This window comes from Rhinoderma darwinii, chromosome 7, assembly GCF_050947455.1.
Source record: "Rhinoderma darwinii isolate aRhiDar2 chromosome 7, aRhiDar2.hap1, whole genome shotgun sequence".
NCBI classification, from domain to species: domain Eukaryota; kingdom Metazoa; phylum Chordata; class Amphibia; order Anura; family Rhinodermatidae; genus Rhinoderma; species Rhinoderma darwinii.
The window spans coordinates 96,329,049-96,356,153 of record NC_134693.1 but is presented as its reverse complement, the minus strand read 5'-3'; the positions used below and the strand labels follow the sequence as shown (position 1 = coordinate 96,356,153).

The 27,105-nt window shown below is 44.8% G+C and overlaps 1 protein-coding gene across 5 annotated transcripts in view; it reads left to right on the top strand.

The window, feature by feature from the left end:
• TNRC6B (trinucleotide repeat containing adaptor 6B) overlaps positions 1 to 27,105 on the top strand; it is a 175,582-nt gene that overhangs the window by 53,948 nt on the left and 94,529 nt on the right. For 3 of the 5 annotated variants that reach the window (XM_075833723.1, XM_075833726.1, XM_075833722.1), the window contains exon 1: positions 16,127 to 16,360. The exons of the other annotated variants lie outside the window; for them this stretch is intronic. In XM_075833723.1, the coding sequence (XP_075689838.1) occupies positions 16,158 to 16,360 (203 nt within the window). In that variant the 5' untranslated portion in view covers positions 16,127 to 16,157. Of the gene's footprint in view, positions 1 to 16,126; positions 16,361 to 27,105 lie in introns of those variants that run through there. 5 annotated transcript variants of the gene reach the window in all.

The following is a 27,105-nucleotide window of genomic DNA, read 5'->3' as shown; positions in this document are numbered from 1 at the left end:
TTTCACAAGGAGGCTCCGGGTCAAAGTTCATATATTCCAAGTTAAAATTAGAGCAAGACATTTGATAAAAGAACACACAATTCAAACCATCAAAGCATTTAGCAATTGTAGCATTTACTATTAGTAGGACTGCAAACCAGCCCCCCCCCCCCCCCCCCCCCGACTGTCATACAAGCAAGGATCTTGTGTTCCCAGCACAACGAGATCAGATGAGCACCGTCCTGTATTCAATATTTTGTTTAACCACCTTGGGTTTATGCGCCGTGTACCTTTTTATCTTTTCTTATAGTCTCATATGTGGAGGTAAGCAGCTGTTTGGGCACGGTGTAGGGTTCAGAACAGAGGGAGCCCAATTTGGCTTTCGGAGCGTTGATTTTGCTTGGTAGTAAATTTGTTTGGAGTTTTGCTGGTATTTCAGTTTATAATGTGGGGGTACATGTAAGCTGGGCAGAGTATTTCAGGGGCGTAGTCAGGTGGTATAATAATGGGGTAAAAAAACAATAAAATAATCCATAGGTGTGTGTTACGCTGTGAAGCAATCCTTTCTTCACAGGCCAGTGTCACACTGATAAACTGTCCTTACTTATCCCCCTTTCGGGACACACTCCTTTGCAGTTTGGGGAATTTTACTGGGAAGGGTTGTCCTGGTATAATACGGGTGTCCTGGCTTCCAGTAGATATGTTTGGGCCCTCCTCTTCCTGGTTCCCTAATTTTAGGGCCTTGATAAATTGCCTCTTGAAACAGAAGAAATGTTCCCCTCAGGCACAACTGCATATTTTTAATTTCCTGACTTATTGGAGCCTTAACTAATTTTGTTTTTTCATAGATGTAGTGGTAGCTCCGGTTCCTGCCGTTAGAGGTGGATGTCAGCTGTAACATACAGCTGACCTCCACCGCTGATGATGCCAGCTCCTCTCCTGAGCCGCCTTTAGCTTTTAGGCTTCCGTACTAGGCATACCTGGAGGCTAGTGTTAGGCCTCCGGTTGCCTTTGCAGCCACCGGCACTCAAATGGTTCAATATTTATTTCGATACGAAGCCGTGTGGCCGTACAGCTTAGTATTGTAACATATAAATTTTGTGTAATACAGCCATTGCCCCGCTCCTGAAAACAAGTGTGCGCGTGCGGTCCGCATGATGTGACTCATCCGGTGCTGCACTAATGGGTGGCGGCTCTGAAGACCGAGAACATGGCGGGTGCACTGCAAAACATCCCTATGTTCTGACTTCAATGCCGGTGCTAATTTAATGCAGCGCCGGCCGCATCACATTATGCTGACCGCGCGTGCACACTTGTTGTCGGGAGCTATTACACAGCCGCAGCCCCGCTCTAACGGCGGAGATCAGCGAAACCTGTGATCACTGCTGCCAAAAAATATGGTGAAATCCTGTTCCTTGTAAAACCCCCTCAAAAAACAAGGGGGCACTCCCTCCGTCTGGAGAAAAAAAGGTTCAAGCTGCAGAGGCGACAAGGCTTCTTTACAGTGAGAACTGTGAATCTATGGAATAGTCTACCGCAGGAGCTGGTCACAGCAGGGACAGTAGATGGCTTTAAAAAAGGGTTAGATAATTTCCTAGAACAAAAAAATATTAGCTCCTATGTGTAGAAATTTTTCCTTCCCTTTTCCCTTCCCTTGGTTGAACTTGATGGACATGTGTCTTTTTTCAGCCGTTGTAACTATGTAACTATTCGCGGCAAACGGCAGGCATGCAAGTCCTTAAGGAATTTTGAGGCAGGTTTTTCGGGCTGCAAGGGAAACTCCCTGTGAACAAGGCCTAATTCGCACAGTTTTTTGCAGGTAGAAAATTCTGCCTGGAAAAATTTGTAAAAAATTTTTTTTACTTCCTTTGTTCAACAGGCAAAGGAAAAAAAGTGAGGTTTTGTTTTTTTGCTTTTTTTTGTTTTGTTTTAAAAGCCGCAGCGGCGTTTTTTTTCTGTCTCCCATTTGATTTAATGGGGTTTTTGAGGCGGAAAACGCCTCAAGATAGGTCGTTGTTTTTTTTTTTTTGTTTTTTCTTTGTTTTTACCTGTAAGCGGGAGGCGTTTTTTGACGTGGTTTTCGTGTTAAAAAAAGCTCCAAAAAAACTGTGTGATCAGGGCCTTAATGTGCAGCACATCAAGGTTAAGTAGTACTATACAGCGCCGCGCTGAACAACGGCTATACTTTGAAGTACAGACCAAATAGTTGACAGGGGCGGCAGGAGGTGACACTAAACCTTAACCCGTTAGTGACCGCCAATACTCCTTTTCACGGCGGCCACTGATGGGCGTTATTCTGATGCATAAGCCTTTTTATGGCACTGCATCAGAATAAATAAACGGAGCAGGGAGCCGTCAAATCTCCCTGCTCTCAGCTGCCAGAGGTATCTGAGGTCTGGGGGTGTCCCTGCTCAAACGTGTGAGATCGAGATCAGTATCGATCTCACCCGTTTAACCCTTCAGATGCGTTGCTCAGTAGCGTGCGCCGCATCTGAGTGGTTTTGGAGAGAGGGAGGGAGCTCCCTCTCACTCCCACCGGCACCCGGCGATAAGATTGCCGAGTGTCTGTGTCTCCGACGGCAGCCCGGGGGCCTAATAAAGGCCCCCAGGTCTGCCTGTAGTGAATGCCTGCTAGGTCATGCCAGAGGCATGTCCTAGCAGATGCCGGTCTGTTTTACACGGACAGGCATAATAAACTGCAGTACAAAACTATTGCAGTGTATTATAATAGTGATCGGATGATCGCATATTAAAGTCTCCTAGTGGGACTAGTAAAAAAATGTTTTAATAAAGTTAATAAAAAAAAAAAATTTTTAAAAAATGAAAAACCCACTTTTTCCCCTTACAAACTGCTTTCACTATTAAAAATCCAAAATAAAGTAAAAAAGTTACACATTTGGTATTGCCATGTCCATAACGACCCGAACTAAAAATCTATTACATTATTTAACCTGAACGGTGAACGCCGTAAAAAATGTAATCAAAAGCTATGGAAAAATTGCTGTTTTCTGTGAATCCTGACTTTAAAAAAAAGTGATCAAAAAGTCGCACCTACTCCAAAATGGTACCAACAAAAGCTACAAGTCTTCCCGCAAAAAAAAAAGCTCTCATACAACCGCATCGGCGGAACAATAAAAAAAGTTATGGCTCATCAAATATGGAGACACAAAAACAAGTAATTTTGAAAAAAAAAAGCGCGTTTTTACTGTGTAAAAGTAGTAAAACATACAGAAACTATACAAATTTGGTATCGTTGCAATCGTAACAACCCGCTGAATAAAGTTTTGTGTTATTTATACCACACGGTAAACGGCGTAGATTTAGGACGCGAAAGTGTGGCGAATTTTCAGTTTTTTTTTCTATCCCTCCCCCCACCCCCCCCACAAAAAAATAAAAAGTTAATAAAAGTTAATCAATAAATATGTACCCCAAAATGGTGCTATAAATATGCTCCCGCAAAAAACAAGACCTTATACAGCTATGTCGACCCAAAAATAAAAAAGTTATAGCTCTTGGAATGAGACGATGGAAAAACGTAAAAAATGGCTTGGTCATTAAGGTTTAAAATAGGCTGGTCATTAAGGGGTTAAAAAAAAACATAGAAAAAATAAATGCATATAAAAATGGCCCCTATAGTTAAACCTGCAAGATTTTCATTTCAGGGACTCCACAGAATAGGTCATCAGACACCTGGACCCCACACCGATCCGCTGCCCCTGGGCCCCAGAAGCTGAAGACTCCGACCACTGTATAGCGGTTGTGCATAGCGGTTACTTCTGCTCTGCTCCAATTACGAATAGGAACGGAGCTGCAGCGTGGCTGCTACACAGTGGTCAAAGCCTTCTGATTCCGGCACCAACCACTTCATAGCTTCGGACACCTGGACCAGCTGATCAGTGCGGGATCCAGGTGTCAGTCCCCCACCGATCATATACTGATGACCTGTCATGTGGATAGGCCATCATTATAAAAAAAAATATGCCCCCAACCTGGACAATCCCTTTAAGCTGCAAAAATTTGCAGTTTTGCTGAAATCTTACAGGAAAAAGGGAGGCCTTCTTTTTCCAGTCTCCTCCAGACCAGCTGGTATCGGCCGTGTGCACCAGCATGACATCACTACTGAAAAGGGGGTGTGGCTTAGTGCCTGGTCACTATAATGGAGTCTGGTAGCTGTACTATGATGCAGGGAATGAGTGCAGTTCCAAGGCCAGAATTACACATGGATTGGTTAGTTTTAGTGTTTGTTGTTTTCATTTACTTTTGTGTTGAGTGTGTGGAGAACTATGGTTCTATACTTTTTTTTCAGCATTTTGTGTAAAAAGGTAGAAAAATACTTTTCTGCCGTTTTTGCAAAAATCTACCACGTTAATGATGAATAAGATGCTACTTGTCAAATCTGTTTCGCTATGCCATAATTTGAGAGCGAGAAGTGGGGATTTATTTAGGTAGATTTAATGTTCAGCCGATCTGCTACAGCTACACATGGTTTGTTACCCAGCTTTCCTACGACCCTGAAAGGCAAATCCTCCCAGTTATAATAGTGTGGAGTTTTATCACTCCATAACTAGGCTTGTTTATTACTGCTTCACAGGGACTCCAACTCAGCTTTTCCATGCTCCTGAAAAGCACATTAGACACGTTATTCTACGATATGAGAGTTGAGAATTTTATCAAGGTGTGACTAAGCACGTCTGGCATTCTGCCAACAGGGAATGCTGGGTAACAACATCTGCAGGCTGTGATGGAGGGCATATTCGTTATATAAAATACACACAATGCAGTTCTGATACATTTTATACATCGATCATATAGTACCAAGGCAGCCTAGTCTGTGGGCACCATTGCAGCGCCACAGTGCTGCCGTTCAGAGTCCTAGGTATGCTGTGTGACACGTCAGTTTCGCTATATGGAGGGATTTATCACTTCTCTGCTGAAACACATTTATCAAGCTGGGTAACAACCTCTGTGGAGACGTCATGGAGGCCAAACTTGACACATATATTGTCTACGTGCTAGGGCTTATGACCTAAATCAAAATCACGATTAATTGAACATGTAACGTCGATTTAGAGTAATGAATGATTATTTAGGCCACACCTTATTGCATGCTACGCCATTAAATTAATATTTATCCCCTGAGCTTGCTGTATACTACTGCATATAATATACCCTCTGACACAGCCTCCATACAGTATAGTGCCCTGCACACAGTAAAATGCCGCCACATCCCCAATAGTGCCTGAGAAAATTTAAATATACATACTCTTCTAACCCTGTTCCAACGACGAGTGGAGGAGCTCCCTCTGGTCTGTGCGGCATGGCACAGACACGCGCGGTTATACTTTACAGTCCCCTGCTCTACCATTGGATTCAACTGTATCTGCGTCCTGAAGATGCAGATACAGTTTAAACCGGGAAAAAACAATTGATTAAACCAAAATTCGCAAGATGATGTTGATTAATTGCACTGAATTTCAGTTTAGTTTTTCTTACGCTTAATTGCCCAGCCCTGCTACATACTATATACATGCCTATAGCATCAGGACGACAGGGAGTATACTACATGCCAACGTCCCTCCACATCGATTGCTCCTGAAAGGCAAATCTGCTGTATTATAGAGGAATATAGAAAAGTAGTAATTATTATTGCAGACAAGCATGTAGCCTAAAACCAGCCCCGCTCCTTCCTAAACTACCAGGCTCACCTGCACGAACTAGCATTAGGTGGGGGAGACTACATGGCTGCCGCCTAAGAAAAGTACACACTGTTTTTCTACTTTATTATTTACGTTTTTAAATTGTAAAATTGGACAAAACAGGATAAAAAAATAGAGGGGTATTATGTCCGGTTCCGTCTGTTCTTCTTTTTCTTGATTTTAGATTTTATGTTTAGTGGTCCTTTTTGAAACACAAATAATGACCGACCATGCATTTCAATAAAAATTGTGACACGCTCGCCTCTTGTTTAGGGTACTGACCGCTTGTATGTGGCTGCGTGTTGTTGCTGATAAAACAGCCCTTTAACTGCAAAATCGTGCAGCCATAAGGGATGTATTCATTAACCCCTTAGTGACTAAGCCTGTTTTGGCCTTAAAGAGACTGTCACCACATTATAAGTGCCCTATCTCCTACATAAGGAGATCGGTGCTATAATGTAGGTGACAGCAGTGCTTTTTATTTAGAAAAACTATCTATTTTTACCAAGCTAGGAGTGATTTTAGCTTTATGCTAATGAGTTTTATTTTTTTTATTTATAAATTATTTTATTTTCATTTTGTAACACAAAGTATACACAACACAATTTGAAAATGCCAGTGCAGTACAGTCAACAGGCCACAGGTCGACTATCTGCATTACATAAGTGCATGGGATCACAAGAAATTAATACATCGCTCAAAGTGTGAAAGAATCTCCGATATGCACCCTGAACCCACAGCCGTGCATAATACTCCAGGAGCGAACAAGAGAACAGTAAGAGAAAGAAAGAGAAAAGCAGGGACAGTAGGAAAGGGAGAGATCTGACCTGACACATTGGTTCTAGGTGTGAAGTCAAGGGGCCATGATGGCCTTATAGTCCGCAGTGGCTTGAAATCGGATCAATTCACGCCATGTTCTGAGGAAGGAGGCATGGGACCCTTTCATTGATACCGTGAGGTCCTCCATTCTCATGATCTCCTGAATCTTACCGAACCACATGCCCACTGACGGGGACTGGATTGTCTCCACAGTGCAGGAACACACGCCGTAGCCGCGTTCACCAAATGGCAAACCACCGAGCGTCTATACGTAGACAGAGGGACCTCACATAGATGGAAAAGGCACGGGGATCGTGGAAGGGGGAAATCTGTAAATTTCGAGGAAGTGCGCCACACCTCGGACCAGAAGTCAGCCAGGAGTGGGCAGTCCCAAAAAATATGTATGATTGTACCCACATAGTCACCACATCTCCAGCATAATGGTGAGGCTGCCGGGATCATTGCATGCAATCTGGAAGGCACCCTATACCAACGGGACAGAATCTTGAACCCTGCCTCCTGAAATCTGCTGGCCATAGAGGATTTATGCGTCATGGTGAACAGGCGCTCCTTTTGTTCAGGGGTAAATGTCAAGCCCAAGTCCCTCTCCCAGCTAAGCAGGTAAGAAGGTGGGGGCAGATTGGAGGGTGAGGTCACGAGAGTATAAAGTCTGGACAACGAGTGTCGAATCGTGCCTGTACATAGGAGTTAAAACTGGGAGCTATCTCGCGGTTGCGCCGCTGGATGTTCTAATGACGCCAGGAAGTGTCGCAACTGGGTAACCTGCCACGCTGAGAAAGGGACCGGGTCCAACAAAGACTGTAGCTGAGCGCTAGACATCCCATCCTGCAAAAAGTGTACTGCCTGTCCCTTACCTGCCCTCAACCAAAGCTCGAAGGGGCCACTGTCCAGTCCCGGTGGAAAAGCTGGATTGCCCAAAATCGGGAACAGCGGGGAGGGGGACGGCGAGAACTCCGCCCGAGGAAAAACCCGTGCTGCAACTGCAAGGGTGGGGCCGAGCTACCAGGGGAGCATGTCTACCCAACCAAGGAAGTGCCTGTATAGGGACTGTCAAAAGCCTGTTCCATAGACACCCATTCTTTAATCCCGCCATGTCGGAACCAGTCTAAAATTCGTGTCAAGTGGGAGGCATGATGGTAGGAGACAAAATCCGGAAGGCCAATGCCCCCCTCCCACTTTACACGAAAAAGCAGGGATCGGGCAAAACGCGCCGGTTTCCCTGCCCAGATGAATTTGTGCACAAGGGACAGTAGGGACTGAAAGAACGGGCGTGGGATATGTATCGGTAGGGCCTGAAAAAGATACAGAATCCGCGGTAAAATGTTCATTTTAAAAATCGCGCACCTACCAAACCGGGTAAAGGTGCCCGACGTACAAGAATCCTAGTCAGCCTTTATACGTTGAAGAAGTGAGGGAAAGTTCACCGCATTAAGGTGAGAGATCACTGGGAAGTTGGAATCCCAGGTATTTAAGCAAGTCCCTTGCCCACTTAAATGAGAGACTCAGACAGGTCAGTAACCAGAGTCTGTGGTAACGAGATGTTAAGGGCCTCTGACTTCTGGTAGTTGATCTTGAAGTTGGATAATCTCGAGTATCTACTCCGCTCCGCCATCAGGTTGGGCAAGGAAATTCTTGGTGCTGTGAGGAAGAAGAGTAAATCATCCGCGTAGGCGGCAACCTTATGGGGCCTGCCTCCCAGGTCCAGGCCCAGGCCCGTAATATCCGGGTTGGAGCGGATATGGCACAACAAGGGTTCCAGGCATAAAATGAAAATCTGTGGAGATAGGGGGCAGCCTTGCCATGTACCATTAGTGATCGTAAATGAAGATGAAAAGTGCCCGTTGACCTTAACCTGGGCCGATGGGGAGGAGTAGAGACCCGAAATCCAGGACATCATATGAGTCCCCATACCTATATGTCGCAAAGTTGCTAACAAAGTCCCAACTGACCCTGTCTAAGGCCTTCTCTGCGTCCGTCGACAAAAAACAAGTGGGGAGGGACGAAACTGCCGCCTGGTACATTAAATGAATCACCCGTGATGTTATCTCGCGCTTCCCGCAAGGGCATAAAACCCACTTGGTCAGTATGTATCACATTGTGTAAGAGCAGAGTCAATCGATATGCCAGAATATTTGCAAATAGTTTCAGATCTACATCCAGTAGAGAAATAGGATGATAACTCTGGCATAGGGATGGGTCCTTCCCCTCCTTGGGTATGACCGCCATGTGTGCCCTCAACGTGTCTCCTGGGATGGAGCCCCCCCCCCCCCCTCAGTGAGTGAATTGAAGGCCCGGAGGAAGTGGGGCGTAAGCACGTCTGAGTAGGTCTTGTAGTATGGCAGGGACAAAGCCGTTTGGACCCGCGCCTTCCCCGTGGGTTAGTCCTTCAGTGCCCATGACAACTCCTCCGGGGAAATGGGGGCCTCCAAGGCCGCAATATCCTCTGGTGGGATAAATTTCATCCCTGAAGACCGAAGATACTGCTCAATCTTCTCCATCTGACTGCTGCCATCTGGGGAGGAGGATGCCTTCGGGAGGTTATAGAGAGTGATAATAAGCACAGAAGGCCTCAGATGTTTTGTGGGAGCTGCAGCCGTTCATTATGTGAGCCTAGGACGTGTGGGACATAGGTACGTGAGCGGGTTTTCCGAAGAGCTCTGACCAAGGTCCTACTGGGTTTGTTACTAAATTCATAAAAGTGCCGTCTACATTTAACTAAGGTGGCCTTCGCCTTTGCAAGACAAAGTGAACGTACCTGCTCCCTCAACTGCCCCAGCTCTGCCCTTACCCTGAGCTACCTTTATGAGACTGTTCTAGTCTATGTATTCGAGTCAGTAAGTCCCGGAGGTGAGCCGTCCGTTCTTTCTTAAGTTTGGCTCCAATTCGTATAAAGGAACCGTGCACCACGCATTTGTGCGCCTCCCAAATACAAAAAGAGTCCATCCCCGTCGTGTTTTGTGTCGAAGTACTCCAATTCCCTGCGAACATCTGAGACCACCGTCGGATCCTGTAGGAGCGATTCATTCAGTCGCCACTGCCAGGAACGAGGGCGGGCCGTTGGGCGAGCTAAAGTGAGAGTAATAAGGGCATGGTCAGATATCGTTATGTCATCTATTGAGGATGATGTAAGGCTAGAGAGATGTGTGTGACACAGGAAAAATTAATCCAACCTAGAGTAGGAGTTGTGTGGTGCCGAATAAAATGTGTAGTCTTTGGTTGAGGGATGCAGAACCCGCCACGCGTCTACAAGTTGGTGCTCATGCAGCAATCGTCGTATACTATGGTGCGCTGCCCTGTCCAAGAAGGTCACTTTACCAGTGTTAGGGAGATAGTATGAGGCCAGTGTGTACAGTGCGTTATCCAACTTACCCTTCACGAAAAGGTACCGGCCCGCTCCATCCGTGCAAGTCTCCACGTGTTCCCAATGAAGGGAACGTGAGATCAGGATGGAGACTCCCTTAGTCTTGGAGTCAAGGGATACACTATGATACCCATCAGGATAGTTAGTCCGTGAGCTTCAGGATGCAGTCCGCCCGAAAGTGGGTTTCCTGCAGGAAGGCCACGTGTGCTTTTCTTTTCCTCAGAAGACGGAGAATGGAGGACCTCTTTTCCGGAACATTCAGACCCTGCGTATTCAGGGAGACAACAGTAATGTCAGATATGGTAGCGGATTTAGGGATGGACAGGAGGGAGAAAAAGAAAGAAGAAAAAGCTCCTACACAGGAGCAGCAATAAAGAAGGCGCCAGAAACACGAGTTCTCTAAAGTCTGAGTACAATATCTCTCCACGACTCAACGTGAGATGTCGCCCGCAGAAGGCCTTCGAACACGACACCGCTACACGGAACCCTAATAGTCAACGAGGAAAGACAGCCGTGCAAAAACAGTGTTTCAGCAATTCAATAGTCAACTAGATATCTCAATTAAATTGCATCTAAGCCCCGGACTCACCAAATCAACAATTACCAGAGCCCACCTTCCCCCACTTGGTGAAACAGGTGAAACAATTGAAACATCCCCCAACCGGTAAAGACCATCCCTCCCCCCCAGGCCCACAGCAATACAAATGGCCGTAGAGCAATACCAACAATGCGTTCTTCACCGCCCTCAAAGAGCCCTATGGAAAAAAAAAAAAAGGGTGAGAAGAAGTACAAGTAAATGTCCACATAGGAGTGCCAAAGGTCATTCAGTCCCTCCGCGGTGAACGCCGTCCTGGAGGATGAGGTCAATGGGCCCAATCCCACGGTCTCAGCGCGGAGATCGACGCTCTGGGGGTCGGAGTTCGGACTGCTCAGCTCCTGGTCTGTGAACTCTGTCCATCTCTATGGGTATATCCCGCGGACGCTCCAGGAGTTTGATAAAAATGTGTGTCACCGCATCATAAAGTTCATCTGGGGGTACAGACTCAGACAAACCCCTCAGTTTCAAATTATTACGCCTCCCCCTATTCTCGACATCATCCAAATGTAGGGAGAGGTCCCGGAGTTGCGTAGCTTGGGTAGCTAAGGACTGAGAGAGGACCGATATGTCGAGGGAAGATACGGAATGCTGGCGCTCTAATGTTTCCACCCGTGTGGCCAGAGCACGCACATCTTGTGTGACCGCAACATGCACCCTGCCCGGTTGCGCTATGTTAAATACCCCGCGTCCGGGTGCTGGCTGGGGCTGGATAGGGGGAAAGGCCTCTGCCGGTGGGGGTGGCCCTGGGAATTCCGTCCCACACTGACCTCTCTCTCTCTATTTACGACCTCTCCCCTCCAGGGGCTCGGGAGCAGCCGTCTGACAGCAGCCGGCCAGAAGGGGAAGAAGGCGGGGTGTGCCCACGTTGCGACAGAGTCTGGGTGCGGCCTGCAGGAGGAGACGAAGAGGACCGCTGCGGAGTGCCGTCCAGGGTGGACCGGAGAAGCCGGCCGATTGAATGAGTGCCCGAGGTTTCCGGGAGGTTCCTGCGGTGTTTCCCCCTGGTCATTCTGAGTCGGGGGACCGGTGAGTAAGCGATTTTCAGACACGCGCGTCCTCACACCGCCATGCCTAAGCCATGCGCCCCGCTAATGAGTTTCTTAATGCCCAACTGGGCGTGTTTTTACTTTGGTCAGCGTCATACACTCCTCTGTACAACGCCCACTTGGTCTAATCCGTGTCATGCACTCCTCTCCATTAATTTAGTCAGCACATAGTGACACTGCGTTGTTCACTATGTGCTGTCTTGTACTGACACATTAACGTTCCTGAAGTGTTTAGACAGTGACTAGACATTCCTTCCAGCCAGGACGGGATGTCTATTCACAACCTCTGCACTTCGTTAACGTTTCTGTGGTACTTACAGCAGAGCAAACGTAATCACGTGAGATCTCCCTGTAAATGACATGTTACAGCAAGATTACGCTTCGCTGTAAGTATCACAGAAACGTTAAGGAAGTGCCGGGATTGTGAATAGACATCCCGTCCTGGCTGGAAGGAATGTCTAGTCACTGTCTAAACCCTACATGTGGTCATAAACTGCTATTTGGACACCCAGGGAAGGAGCGCTATTTGGCAGTTATACCCGCAACAACACGTGGCTTTTAACAGACTGTTAAACAGCCGTGGTGCCGGGGTTATTGGCCAAGTCAGTGCCGCTCCGTGTGGCCTTACCCTTATGTCGCTGGAGCTTCCTAAACAGCTGCTCTTGCCCTGGACAACCTCCTGTCATCTCTTTACATATATGGACAAGTGGAATCGGGGGTGTGAAGGATCAGGGCGATCTTTGCTGCCAGATGAGGAGTGTTAAGGGGGTTTTAAACTGGGCAACTGTCAGGCAGACGATCGTTGTAGACTATAATTGCCCTGTGTAAACAGGGCAGCGATCAGCAGATGAACGAGCAAACTCTTTTTGGCCTGATCGTATAGTTTTAAAAAAAGTAAAATATTATCGTTGTCTGTAGCAAATCTCCCTGTGTAAACAGGGAGACGCGCTACCGACATGAAGATGTATTGGGACAAGTGATTGGAGTAACGACTGCTTGTCCCCATACAGTGAAGGAAATAAGTATTTGATCCCTTGCTGATTTTGTACGTTTGCCCACTGTCAAAGACATGAACAGTCTAGAATTTTTAGGCTAGGTCAATTTTACCAGTGAGAGATAGATTATATATAAAAAAAAAAAAAAAAGAAAATCAGTCAAAATTATATATATTTATTTGCATTGTGCACAGAGAAATAAGTATTTGATCCCCTACCAACCATTAAGTGTTCATCCTCCAGACCAGTTACACGCTCCAAATCAACATGGTGCCTGCATTAAAGACAGCTGTATTAAATGGTCACCTGTATAAAAGACTCCTGTCCACAGACTCAATTAATCAGTCTGACTCTAACCTCTACAACATGGGCAAGACCAAAGAGCTTTCTAAGGATGTCAGGGACAAGATCATAGACCTGCACAAGGCTGGAATGGGCTACAAAACCATAAGTAAGACGCTGGGTGAGAAGGAGACAACTGTTGGTGCAATAGTAAGAAAATGGAAGACATACAAAATGACTGTCAATCGACATCGATCTGGGGCTCCATGCAAAATCTCACCTCGTGGGGTATCTGATCCCGAGAAAGGTGAGAGCTCAGCTGAAAACTACACGGGGGGGAACTTGTTAATGATCTCAAGGCAGCTGGGACCACAGTCACCAAGAAAACCATTGGTAACACATTACGCTGTAATGGATTAAAATCCTGCAGTGCCCGCAAGGTCCCCCTGCTCAAGAAAGCACATGTACAGGCCCATCTGAAGTTTGCAAATGAACATCTGGATGGTTCTGAGAGTGATTGGGAGAAGGTGCTGTGGTCAGATGAGACTAAAATTGAGCTCTTTGGCATTCACTCAACTCGCTGTGTTTGGAGGAAGAGAAATTCTGCCTATGACCCAAAGAACATCGTCCCCACTGTCAAGCATGGAGGTGGAAACATTGTTTTGGGGGTGTTTCTCTGCTAAGGGCACAGGACTACTTCACTGCATCAATGGGAGAATGGATGGAGCCATGTACCGTCAAATCCTGAGTGACCACCTCCTTCCCTCCACCAGGACATTAAAAATGGCTCGTGGCTGGGTCTTCCAGCACGACAATGACCCGAAACATACAGCCAAGGCAACAAAGGAGTGGCTCAAAAAGAAGCACATTAAGGTCATGGAGTGGCCTAGCCAGTCTCCAGACCTTAAAGAGGCTCTGTCACCAGATTTTGCAACCCCTATCTCCTATTGCAGCAGATCGGCGCTGCAATGGAGATAAGAGTAACGTTTTTTTTTTAAAAAAAACGAGCATTTTTGGCCAAGTTATGACCATTTTTATATTTATGTAAATGAGGCTTTCTAAAGTACAACTGGGCGTGTTTACAGTAAAAGTACAACTGGGCGTGTATTGTGTTCGTTACATCGGGGCGTTTTTACTACTTTTACTAGCTGGGCGTTGTGTATAGAAGTATCATCCACTTCTCTTCACAACGCCCAGCTTCTGGCAGTGCACAGACACGGCGTGTTCTCGAGAGATCACGCTGTGACGTCACTCCCTGCCCCAGGTCCTGCATCGTGTCGGACACATTGGCACCAGAGGCTACATTTGATTCTGCAGCAGCATCGGCGTTTGCAGGTAAGTCGATGTAGCTACTTACCTGCAAACGCTGATGCTGCTGCAGAATCAACTGTAGCCTCTGGTGCCGATGTGTCCTTGCTCGTCCGACACGATGCAGGACCTGCGGCAGGAAGTGAGTGAAGTCACAGCGTGATCTCTCGAGAACCCGCTGTGTCTGCACTGCCAGAAGCTGGGCGTTCTGAAGAGAAGTGGATGATACTTCTATACACAACGCCCAGCTAGTAAAAGAAGTAAAACCGCCCAGATGTAACGCACACAATACACGCCCAGTTGTACTTTTACTGTAAACACGCCCAGTTGTACTTTAGAAAGCCTAATTTACATAAATATAAAAATGGTCATAACTTAGCCAAAAATGCTCGTTTAAAAAAAAACGTTACTCTTATCTCCATTGCAGCGCCGATCTGCTGCAATAGGAGATAGGGGTTGCAAAATCTGGTGACAGAGCCTCTTTAATCCCATCGAAAACTTATGGAGGGAGCTGAAGATCCGAGTTGCCAAGTGACAATCTCGAAATCTTAATGATTTACAGATGATCTGCAAAGAGGAGTGGGCCAAAATTCCATCTAACATGTGTGCAAACCTCATCATCCACTACAAAAAACGTCTGACTGCTGTGCTTGCCAACAAGGGTTTTGCCACCAAGTATTAAGTCTTGTTTGCCAAAGGGATCAAATACTTATTTCTCTGTGCACAATGCAAATAAATATATATAATTTTGACAATGTGATTTTTCTGTTTTTTTTTTTCTATATAATCTTTCTCTCACTGGTAAAATTAACCTAGCCTAAGAATTCTAGACTGTTCATGTCTTTGACAGTGGGCAAACTTACAAAATCAGCAAGGGATCAAATACTTATTTCCTTCACTGTACATAGCTCCGTGTGGCAGGAGCAAACGAGCGCCCATCAACGAGCTGTCTCATTGATCAGCGCTCGCTGCAACAGACAAAATTTGCTAGTGTAATAGGGCCTTTAGTGTTGCCTATGGACTACCTTCGCTAGTCAGGAATACCAAATTTGAATGTCTCACTGAACGCCATCTACGTTTTGGGCATGGCCACACAGCGTTATAAACCCCAATATGTAAACATGTCAAATACGCTAGCGTTTTTCTAAAGTGCTTTTTAAAATACTTCCGTTTTTTTTTAATGCAGTTTCAGTGCGCTCTGTTTTTTGGCGCATAAATAAGGTCCCATTCCCTATGGGAATATTTAGTGTGTTTTCGGCATGCCTTATGTGGCAAAGAATTGACGTGACACTTTATTTTACACAATGCGTAATTTAAATACGCTTGCCTAAAAAATTAGATGACAATGGGAAGTTAAAGCAAGCTTTTTTTTTTTTTTTTTGGTGCGTATTTCGGCACGTAAAACGCGTCAAAATATGCGGCAAATACATACTGTGTGAACAGGGCCTTACAGATTGTGTAGTTAACGGTTTGTTTTTTTTCTTGAGCGCCACGATCAACAATGTAAATTTTATCGTTTATCTTCATTCACACTGGCCGACTATTGTTACAACTGCACGGAAACTAGGAAATTGTAATAATATTGACCTAATTTAAACAGACCTTTAACTGTGTGCGCTCTTTTTGGCTACAAAATATTGCCACCGTTAGATTTCACTGTATTAATAAGCCTTTGTAAATTGTCAAATGTATTCAATTGTATGTCAAGTAAAAGAGGCAACCCACTTTATTTGCTATAGTTTTAAATATATTTATGCAATTCTGTGGGAAACAAAGATTTAGAAAAAAAATCTATGTATCTCCTAAGAGAAGCGCGTGTTTGTGTCTCTTCTGTATCCTCTTGGTTACTAAGAAATCAGGTAACAATGCTGATAAATTAGCTGCTGTCCCTTTTAGACTGGCAGCCCCTCCTCCTTTTTCACTTAATCTCTTGATTGACAAGTCTAGCCCTGGTCACATGACCTGCCTCTATTTGAAGGTCACAAAAAAAAAGCTGCTTCCTTCAGAGAGGGAGAGAGAGCTAGAGGGAGGAGAGAGCACAGAGAACGATCAATGCAAAATGGCTGCCAGTCTCTGGTTTATGCACATTTACCTTTAAAAGAAAAAAAGCAAGCTGAAGAGTGTTTGGAGTTTATTATTATTGTTGTTTTTGAATCCTGTCTATTTTTATTTTGTGTCTTTTTCTTGGTTTTTTGTACTGGATTTACCTTGTATGCCTCAAATCGCTGGATTATAGCACAGTTGCACTTTATCAGGTCAGTACGTTTCTATACTACGGCTTCTGGTTATGTTGCAGTGTCATTTTTGCAAGCTTTAAAGGGGACCGACGCGTTTTATGGTCTGTGCTTTTTTTTTGTATTGCTTTTGTTGTACATATTGTTTATATTGTCGGTACCGGAGAGTGGAAAGCCTCCAGATGATTTGCTGCAGTAGATCTGATCTGCCTTCACTCCTGTTCACGGGAACTTCATTCCATCCTAATGATACAGGATTAAGTGCAGGGGGGCTGCAACATGTCCCCCCTTTTTAAGCATCATGCTGGCAGTGTTTTTTTATTTATTCAAATTGTGGTTTAAATGTAAAAAAAATCAAAAAACTATCCAGACGTTTCAGCCAGTCCACCGTATGCGTGCGCCAGTGTGCTGATGAGGGGTTTTAGTTTTCCTTTAATTGTCTATACGTTTACAGCTGAAGATTACAGCAGGGAATGTTGCTTAAATATCTACGGATTTGCATTTTCAAAGCCACTAAAGGCCTAACAGGAGGGGAGAGAGAAGGAAGGAAGGGAGGGGGGGGGGAGGAGAGAGGGAGAGTATGGTGGGGGTTGGGGGCATTTTTTTTCCTGAATGCGTACAAGCTACTGTACATATATATATATTATAGAAACTGCAGGCATCTGCAATATTTAATCTGCGTCTACTCTAGATTTTATTTTTAAAGCCGAAGGGGTGTGTGTACGCACTGTGCTCGGGAAAAGGTGCTAATTATTGTTTGAGAGCCGTGTCACATAGGATTAAATCTCTCTCCTATGTGTGCAGCTTAACCTCTTCCTTTCTGGCACGGAAAAAAATGATCTACATGTCTGTGGGTCACAGATGTTAATATTTCTCTGGCGAATGTGCTTCATTACGGTCTGCGCTTCATTACGTGTGTTATGGGCAGCCGTCCTATAAAAAAAAAAGACGTTTTAATTGTATGAATGCGCTAACGTGCGATTAATAGACTGTATTCGTACAGAGTGATTGCTGTTGGGGGTGGGCTGTGTATAGTACTATACATTTAGTATGTGTGTAGTGTTATTTTAAATACAGTCCCGGTTAGTGGTTGCTATTTGTGACGTTCGTGGGCAGTTCTGGTTTGCTTGGGTGTTTGTGAACAGATTTTACGACATGGGTATGAAATAGACCTCATTATGACAGGCAGGAACGTGGCTTCCAGTGCAATCTCATGGCATCAGCTTCCTGGACCGTCTGCTATTTTGTGAGTATTTTTGTCTATTATTGTATAACCACTTCTGTATTTTGATGGCCTCTCTCACTGATTGGCTGAGAGAGGAAATGTAATGTGAATTAAAATGTGGTGTAAGGGGTGGAACAGGCCAGACTGTTGCTCATCATTGACCCCTGTTGTCGTTTTTTTTTTTTTGTTTTTTTTTGAATATTTCACTCTTTTTTTATTAATCTGCTGGTCCCTCTTAAATTAGGAACCAGACAAATTATGTTCTCCTGTACGACTGAAATAAAAACCCATAAAAGAATGCTTTTATACGTCCTGGCTTTTTTAAAGTTTTTGTTTAATAGCTAGGGTTGTATACACAACAGTGTGTCCAAGCCTGATTGGGGTACCCGGGTTCTGAAAATGTTGGGTTAGGCCCCATGCACACGACCGTGCCCGCGATTGCCGGCACGGCCGGCCGCTGACTGACAGCCGCATATTCTGGCCGTGCTCCCATACAAAGTATGGGAGCACGGCACGCAAAATGCGAAAGAACGGACATGTTCCATAATTCCCGGAACATTTCCAGGGCACTGACACCCTTCCGTAGTGCTACGGAAAGGTGTCAGTGTTCAATGAAAGTGAATGGCTCCGTTTTTGCGGGCCGCAATTGCGGTCCGCAAAAACGGAGGTTTTTTACGGTCGTGTGCATGGGGCCTTAATGACTGCAAATGAGAGAAATTAGCAAAAGAAGCAGTGCTTATCTATCTTTTCCCCTGGCCATCCAGCGATGACGCTCCAGTGGCCCTCCCAGTGATTGTTTACATTCACGTATGTGATTGTTTACATGCAGCCAATTAGAGGGATCAGTGTTATGGCAAAAATATGATTGGTCAGCAATGAGCCCTCTGATTGGCTGCAGCTATCAAATGCGTGCATGTAAACAATCACCGGCAGTGCCGCTGGATCGCCAGGGGAAAGGGCAGGTGAGTATTGCTGCTTTTGCTTATTTATCTAATTTGCAGCCATTACCCCAAAATATTGTGTGTGTGTGTGTGTGTGTGTGTGTGTCTCGACTTTAGTCGACAGGAGCTTTTGAAGATGTTAACCCCTTAATGACCAGGCCATTTTGCGCTTTAATGACCAAGGATTATTTTATTTTTTTTCACGGTCACATCCCAAGATTCGTAACTTTTTTTTCTATTTCGTCGACATACCCGTATAAGGGCTTGTTTTTTGCGTGACGACTTGTATTTTCTAATTGCACCATTTTTAGATGCTTATAATCTATCGATTTTAACTTTTATTAACTTTATTTTAGGAAAAAATTTAAAATAAGCAGCTATTCCAGCATTGATTTTCACGTTATAACTTTACACAGTTTACTATGCAGCGTAAATAACGTTAACTTTATTCTATGGGTCGGCACGATTACGGGGATATAAAATATGTAAAGGTTTTATATATTTTCCTACGAAATGACTTGTTTTTGCATCGCCGCATTCCAAGAGCCGTAACTTTTTTATTTTTCCGTCAATGTGGCCGTATGTGGGCTTGATTTTTGCGGGCCAAGGTGTAGTTTTCATTAGTACTATTTTGGGGTACATAGGACTTATAGATTAACTTTTATTTTATTTTTTATGGAGGGAATTGGAGAATTTTGCAGTTGTTTTTTGCGTTTTTTTTGGACGGCGGTTTAATTAATGTGTTCATGTTATTGTTCAAGTTGTTACGATCGCGGGGATACCATGTATGTGTTATTTGTTTTTGCACTTTTACTAAATAAAACCACTTTTAGTTTTATTTGATTTTGACTGTAATTATTTTTTTTTTCACAAACTTTATTTAACTGCTTTACATAATTTTTTTTTTTTAGTCCTACCAGGGGACTTCACTATGGGATCTGCCGATCGCATATATGATGCTTTGGTATACTTAGTATACCAAAGCATTATTGCCTGTCAGTGTAAAACTGACAGGCAATCCATTAGGCCATGAATCCGGCATGGCCTAACAGGCATTTGCTGAAGACAGACCTGGGGGTCTTTGTTAGGCCCCCGGCTGCCATGGAAACCCGACGGCGCCCCACGATTTCTTTGCGGGAGCGCCGATGAAGTGAAAGAGGGAGCTCACTCCCTCTGTCAAACACATTCGATGTCGCTATTGACAGCGGCATTTAATGGGTTAAACTGCCGGAATCGGAGCTTGCTTAGATTCCGGCAGCAGGAGCCAGGTTGTGTATAACAGCCGTGCTCCTGCCGCTGATCGTGTGTGCGTGTGTGTGTGTGTGTGTGTGTGTGTGTGTGTGTGTATACTGTCAGTACCCACGCAATCAGAGAACGGATATATCCGCCGTCCTGCGCGAACTAGCAGCTGCAAAGGACTGATATATCTGTCCTTCCGCGTTAAGAGGTTAATTATTGTAGGGGTAAACAACCATGTACAGCGTTTAAGTCTTTGCTATAACAAAAACATGCTAGCAAAAATTTCAGGGTACTATTAAAATAGCTTTTCCCGTTCCAAAACTTAAACAATAGGATACATTACATTCATTATTAAAACTATTCAACCCGTTTCTTTTCAAGTTAAAGGCCTGTTTTTACACTTGTCAGTTATCGTCACAATTTGCTAGTTGCTGAGCGATAATAACAATCGGGGCCGGTGCCCGCACCTGGCGAATCCGAGCAAGTGCCGTGGCCCACTGCCCTTCGGGGGGCCCACTCGGCCGCCGGTTTCTGACGCTGCCGTCATGGCTACTCCAGAAGTGGAAGCTCTTGCCAGGGATTCTGCTTCTAGAAGGAGTCCCTGTCTAGGAGGCGGCGTAACTACTGCTGTAGCAGCTGCTACAGGGCCTGCGGCATGAGTGGGCCTGTGCCGCACGCCGTCACGGCCCCCCCATGCCTAGTGGCCCCACTAGCAGCCGCGACGCCACCTTCAATAGAATCTGCGTCTTTAGGATGCAGATATTATTGAACACTATGGCAGAGCAGGGAGGTATCTCCCCGCTCTGCCATTTACACAGCTACAGACTCCCATGCAGAGTGCTAGTAGCGTTCTGCCCGGGGATTCCAGCTCTGGGGTTGCCCCTGACATCACTGTCCATTTATGGACCGTGATGCCTAGAGGAGAGGGTGAGTCCCAGGCAAAGTGCTAGTAGCAGTCTGCCCGGGACTTTGGTTCTGGGATTGCCCCTGACATCACTATCCATATATGAACAGTGATGTCAGGGGCTTCCCCAGAGACAGAACCTGGTGCAAAGCCTTTACTAGCACTGTGCCCGGGACTTCATATATGGATAGTGATGTCCGTAGCAGAGTTGGACAGTGATGTCAGGAGCAGATCAGTGTCCCAGGCAGAGTGCTGCTTGTAGTGCTCCGCCTGGGACTATGGCTCTGGGGTTGCCCCTGATATCACTGTTCATATATGGACAGTGACGTCAGGGGCTCCTCCTGAAGCGGAATCCCCAGCCAGAGGTTGGCAATGCTCTGGTTGGGAGTTCCACTCCTAGTTGGAGCCCCAAAGGCTGTGTGGCACTTCTTGGGATGGTGGGGGGGGGGCTGTGTGGCTCTACCTGCGAGGGGGGGGGCTTTGTGGCTCTACCTGTGAGGGGGGGCTGTGTGGCTCTACCTGGGAGGGGAAGGCTGTGTGGCACTTTACTACCACTGTGAGTTTCTCTGCAAAGGGGCCCACTAAGTCTGTGTCGCCCAAGGTCCCACGTGAATCTGGATAACAATCGACTAGTGCCGTTGAATGTCGGGAAAGCTCAACTATGCTGTAAAAATCAGGGTAGTCCGTGGCAAGGTCTGTAAAAGTGAACTCTCTATTGGCAGATAGGATGGTATTGATGGAATTGTCAAAAGGGTCTTTGGCAACAATTTTTCAAACTACCAATCGTTAATTGGAGGTTTAAAACATCGTAAAGGCACCTTAAAGCGGAGAGCGTACTGGCATATCCATGGGATATGCCATAACTGTCTAATCGATCTCCAGAATGGGGGTCACCTTGACACCTTTCCGTCTGCATCCAGGTGCAAAATCGATAGAGGTGGCTACGGATGTGCGTGGCTTGATCTATTCATTTTTATGGGAGTTACAGAAACAGACGAGCCCCGCTTGCCTTGCAGTGACCACCGTTCTCTAGACTACTCTGGGGCACGCATATATCAGTCATTTATGGTATATCCCATATATATATATATATATATATATATATATATATATATACATACACTCTATAAATGTCTTTAATGGGAATACCCCATTAAAGGTAAAGTGGTTGCCACGCTTGTGTCTGTTACATGTGGCTGTGTTGTACTATTTCGGAAATTTACACTTTTTTGTTGCAGTGCTTGCATCTGTCTGTGAGTTAGGAGTCCTTGGTATTCATGAGCTGCTGGCTCTCCCTGCTGGCTCTCCCTGCCCACCCGCTGCTGATTGACAACTTTCTCCTCCTGCGTAGTAATAAGGAAAGTTGTCAATCTTCAGCAGGTGGAGCTAATAAAGTGTCCATTTCACAAAAAGTACAACACTAGCACATATAACAGACCTTGCTGAAATCAGAACTGTACTACTTCAAAGAAGGAGGCATAAACGTGGTAACAGAGTCCCTTTAAGATTATCTGGATGGTGTGATACAAGCTTAAACATTTGTGGCCAACGGAAGTATCCACTTGATGCTTCTATAAATGCCGACAAAAATATGACCGACTACCAGGCCGAAGCTGGAAATTGTGCAACAGTTTTGATTCTTACCTTATGAAAAATTTCATTCCCACCATTGATTTGTGCGTATGGGGGCAATTACTGCTCCGTCAGACTCCCACTCTATTTTCAGGCGAGAACGTTGGTACTGGAGATATATGTGTGGAACATAGTGCATCTATGGGTGTAGATTGCCACAGAAGACGATAAATGTCAAGTGCAGAAAAGAATATCACTCTCTCTCGCTTTCCCGGCCTGACCATGGTACGTGTTAGCGGGACTCCTGGCATTATAGTCATTTAGGCAACATTCACACAATAGTTGAACAATTTTTAATTGGCATTTTTTTTCTGCCGGTTTTTGCACGCTTGGTGTCTCCAAATTTTCATCCATTTCCAGTCTGTCTGTTTTTAATGGTCGTTTGTCATCCATTTGCGATCCGTCTTTAACTGGTTGCCGACACAGGACCAGTATGCTCGTCCTGAGCGGCGAGCACTTCACGCATTAGGACGAGCATACTCGTCCTGTGTGACAGCCGTCTCTGTGTGTGCGATCGAGAGCGGGGCAACGGCTGTAATACACAGCCATGGCCCCGCTCTGACAGAGAGAGAAGAGAAACATCTTCTCTCCGCTGTTAACCCTTTGAACGCCGCGATGACAGCTGATCGCGGCGTTCAAAGAGGGGGGACTGCACATTGATCGCGTCACAGAAAATAACTGACGCGATCAAAGCCCACAACTCGTATGGCCAGACAGCCCAGGGTCCAGTGAAGGAACCCAGGGCTCTCTGAACAGATTTCCTGTTAGGGCATACTGAGGTATGCCCTAACAACTGCCTGTGTACGATCAGTACACAGGCTAATGTACCGGCATATAAATCTATGCCAGTACATTACAGTTACAAAATCAAAATGATAAATCCCTAAAAATGTATAGAAATTAAACGATAATGTATTTGTACCAAAGAATGGTACGTACATAAAGTACAACTCGTCCCGCAAAAAAACAAAGTCTCATACAACTACGTCGTCCTGCGGCACGGCGTGACGGCACCACTAGAATCTATTTTAATGATTCTGTTAAAAAAAAACTGAATCGTCAGGGGCCTCGAGAGCGAAATAAATTTGATTAACCACCCCTAATTTCAAATCTCATCTAGACTTTGTCGAATTTTTCACACTAAATGACCTGTAGTGCAGGTTTTAAAATCTGCAGCATGTCAATTTATCTTACAATTCTGAGACAAACTAATCTGACTGCGTTTGTGAAAAAAACCGTATTCAAATCTGCACCTGTTTCCACATGAAAATGTAAAATCTGCTCATAAAAAAAAGTGTTAAAAAAAAAAAAATGATTTTACATGTGAAATTCTGTTTGGCTGGATTCACACGAATGTGTCCGTTTTGCGTCCACAAAAAACGCAGTGTTTTTCCTGCGCTACAGTTCAGTGTGCCATCGGGTTTTGATGTTACTGTTGGTGCACATAATTTTTTTTTTTTTTAAGCAACTGTTGAGTGAATCACGGACAGCACACGGATCACGTGTGTCTGCTGTCCGTGATTTTCACCCATTGACTTCAATGGGCTACGTGATCTGCAAAAACGTACCAGAATAGGACATGCAGTGAGTTTCACACAATGGACACACGCTGCGTGAAAAACCACGCCTGTCTGAATAGCCCCATTGAATTTCATAGGTCCGTGTGGTTTCGTGAAAAAAAAAAAACTGACCACACACGGATGTGAAATACGCTAGTCTGAATCAGGCCCAAATCTACAGGTTTTATGTGGATTTTCTACTTCAAATTCTGCGACGTGTGCATGTAGCCTTGGGTAGTATGTTTGTATGAATGTCTAGGAACAGACTCAGGACTGAAATCTTGGGCTTTCATGGTGACTGTTTTAATGAAAGTGAAATTCTGGAAACACGTTTACTAGAGATCACAGTTTGACTGAATGCTTTCACACCACTTCTCTGTCAGCCATGATTTGTGTAACCGCATTTCCATTACCTCAGCAAAAAAGTGTCTTTGGACAGAAATCCATCACTTTTATATGCATTTGTGGATGCTATTGCTACTCTTCCATGGATCATTCAGGTATGTAAAGTAGCTTTATATTACTTGCAAAACGACCTCGTCTGCAACGTGTGAATAAAGCCTTAAACGGTCCCCTTATTTTGCCCTTTTTGACCTGGCGCTGGCTTTTCAAAAATGTGGAGTTCCTGTTCATGGCGGGAAAATAGAAAAGAGGAGCAGTCGTCTGATCACTTCCCTCCGCATGCCCAGTCTGCTCATGAAACCTGTTCTTCCCCTTGCTAGCACTGCTGCAATATAAGGGCGAGATACGATTTTTTTTACATTGGATCTTCCTGTGATTCTGCAGCAAAGTTTATAGATGTTGCAGATATGCCATGGATTTCCCACTCTGTATTGTAGAGAACATCTGTGACATAATTGGCATTCTGAAAACATACACTACGTATAAGGCTGCATCAGGGCTTTCAGTTGTCCTAACGGCCATAGGAGCAGAGCAACGAAAAACCGGAGCTGTGGGATCTGTCGCACGGCGGACACCAATGGTGCTGATAGAAACTAATTACTCTAATTCTTTTCGTCTGTGTACGTCAAAAACACAATGGAATCTGCGACGGTGGCTTCTAACAAAGCCTCTGACATAGATGAGATTAGAGTCTAAATGGGGTTTTGAAAATCCTATTCGCATGTATTGTGCTGTATAAATCCACTATGTCTCAACGTGGCCGAACCTGCAGTATTGGCTGACCATCTAATGTATGTGGGGCCTCCTGACTTTCCCCCGAGGGCACTTGTCGGGGGGAGAGAATGATCGGCATTTGGATTTCAAAATTCCAGATACTTATGTTCTCATTGGAGATGAGCCGCCGCTAGAGGTGTTTGGAAGCTGCTTACTCCCCTTTCCCCAATCAGAATACATTCTTGATTGGGGATTGTGCAGAACTGGAGGAATAGCTGTAGACTAACGGATATTTTATATATAGATATATATAGCGCGCCAGCCTTAAAGAGGCTCTGTCACCACATTATAAGTGCCCTATATTGTACATGATGTGATCGGCGCTGTAATGTAGATTACAGCAGTGTTTTTTTTATTTAGAAAAACTATCATTTTTGACGGAGTTATGACCTATATTAGCTTTATGCTAATGAGTTTCTCAATGGACAACTGGGCGTGTTTTACTATATGACCAAGTGGGCGTTGTGGAGAGAAGTGTATGACGCTGACCAATCAGTGACCAATCAGCGTCATACACTTCTCCCCATTCATTTACTCTGCAGATGGCGATATAGCTATATCGCTATGTGCAGCCACATAAACACACTATAACATTACTGCAGTGTCCTGATAATGAATATACATTACCTCCAGCCAGGACGTGATGTCTATTCAGAATCCTGAGATTCCTGACACTTCTCTGCACGTCTCTGTGATTCACAGCACAGCGAGATCTCGCTGTGAATGAGTTTACAACGTAATCTCGCGACACTACGCCTGCTATGCTGTAAATCACAGAGACGCTACAGAAGTGGTCAGGATTCTGAATAGACATCACCTCCTGGCTGGAGGTAATGTATATTCATTGTCACGACATTGCAGTAATGTTTGTGTATGAGGCTGCAGATAGCGATATAGCTATATCGCTATCTGCAGAGTAAATGAATGGGGAGAAGTATGACGCTGATTGGTCAGCGTCATACACTTCTCCACAACGCCCACTTGGTCATATAGTAAAACACGCCCAGTTGTCCATTGAGAAACTCATTAGCATAAAGCTAATATAGGTCATAACTCAGTCAAAAATTATTGTTTTTCTAAATAAAAAACTGCTGTAATCTACATTACAGCGCCAATCACATCATGTACAAGATAGGCCACTTATAATGTGGTGACAGCCTCTTTAAGCTGGCCTTACACCTTCAATGTATGTCGGCCGAACCCGCCAACTTCACCTGGACTGGCCATCCACCTAGTGTGTACGGTGGTGTTCCGACTCTCCCCCCGATGGCAGATGTCGGGGGGGGGGGGGGGGATATGAATTTCAATGTGCCCAATCCTTTTGTTCGTTATTAGATAAGCCGCTGCCAATAGTCTGGCAGCAACTTTCTCCCTGAGAACACGTGCATGTGTATGGGGAAGTCGGGAGAAATAGCTGTCCGCCAAACTAAATGTATGGCCAGCCCAGTGTGAAGGATTCAGTGACTGCCTCTTTGATAGTCCGTTTCTTTGTTGTGGTCAACGCCATTAACCCCTTCAGGACGCAGCCTGTTTTGGCCTTGTGCACACATGATTTTTTTCAAATCTGACATGTCGCTTTATGTGGTAATAACTTTGGAATGCCTTTACTTATCCAAGGGATTCTGAGATTTTCTCGTGACATGTTGTACTTTGTTAGTGAAAAAATGTGGTCGATAAATTCAATATTTATTTGTGAAGAACTTCAAATTTTAGCAAAAATTAGCATTTTTCGAAATTGAAATGTGTCTACTTGTAAAACAGATAGACATACTACACAAAATGGTTACTAGTTAACCTTTACTATATGTCTACTTTTATGTTTGCATCGTTTTTTTCACGTCATTTTATTTTTCTAGGATATTACAAGGCTTAGAACTTTAGCAACAATTTCTCATATTTTCAAGAAAATTTAAAACGGCTATTTTTTCAGGGACCAGTTCAGTTCTGAAGTGGCTTTGAGGGCCTTCTATATTAGAAAGTCCCCATAAATCACCCCATTTTGAAAACTGCACCCCTCAAAGTATTAAAAACAGCAGTCAGAGTATTTTAACCCTTTAGGGTATGTGCGCACGGTAGCAGGCTTTTACGTC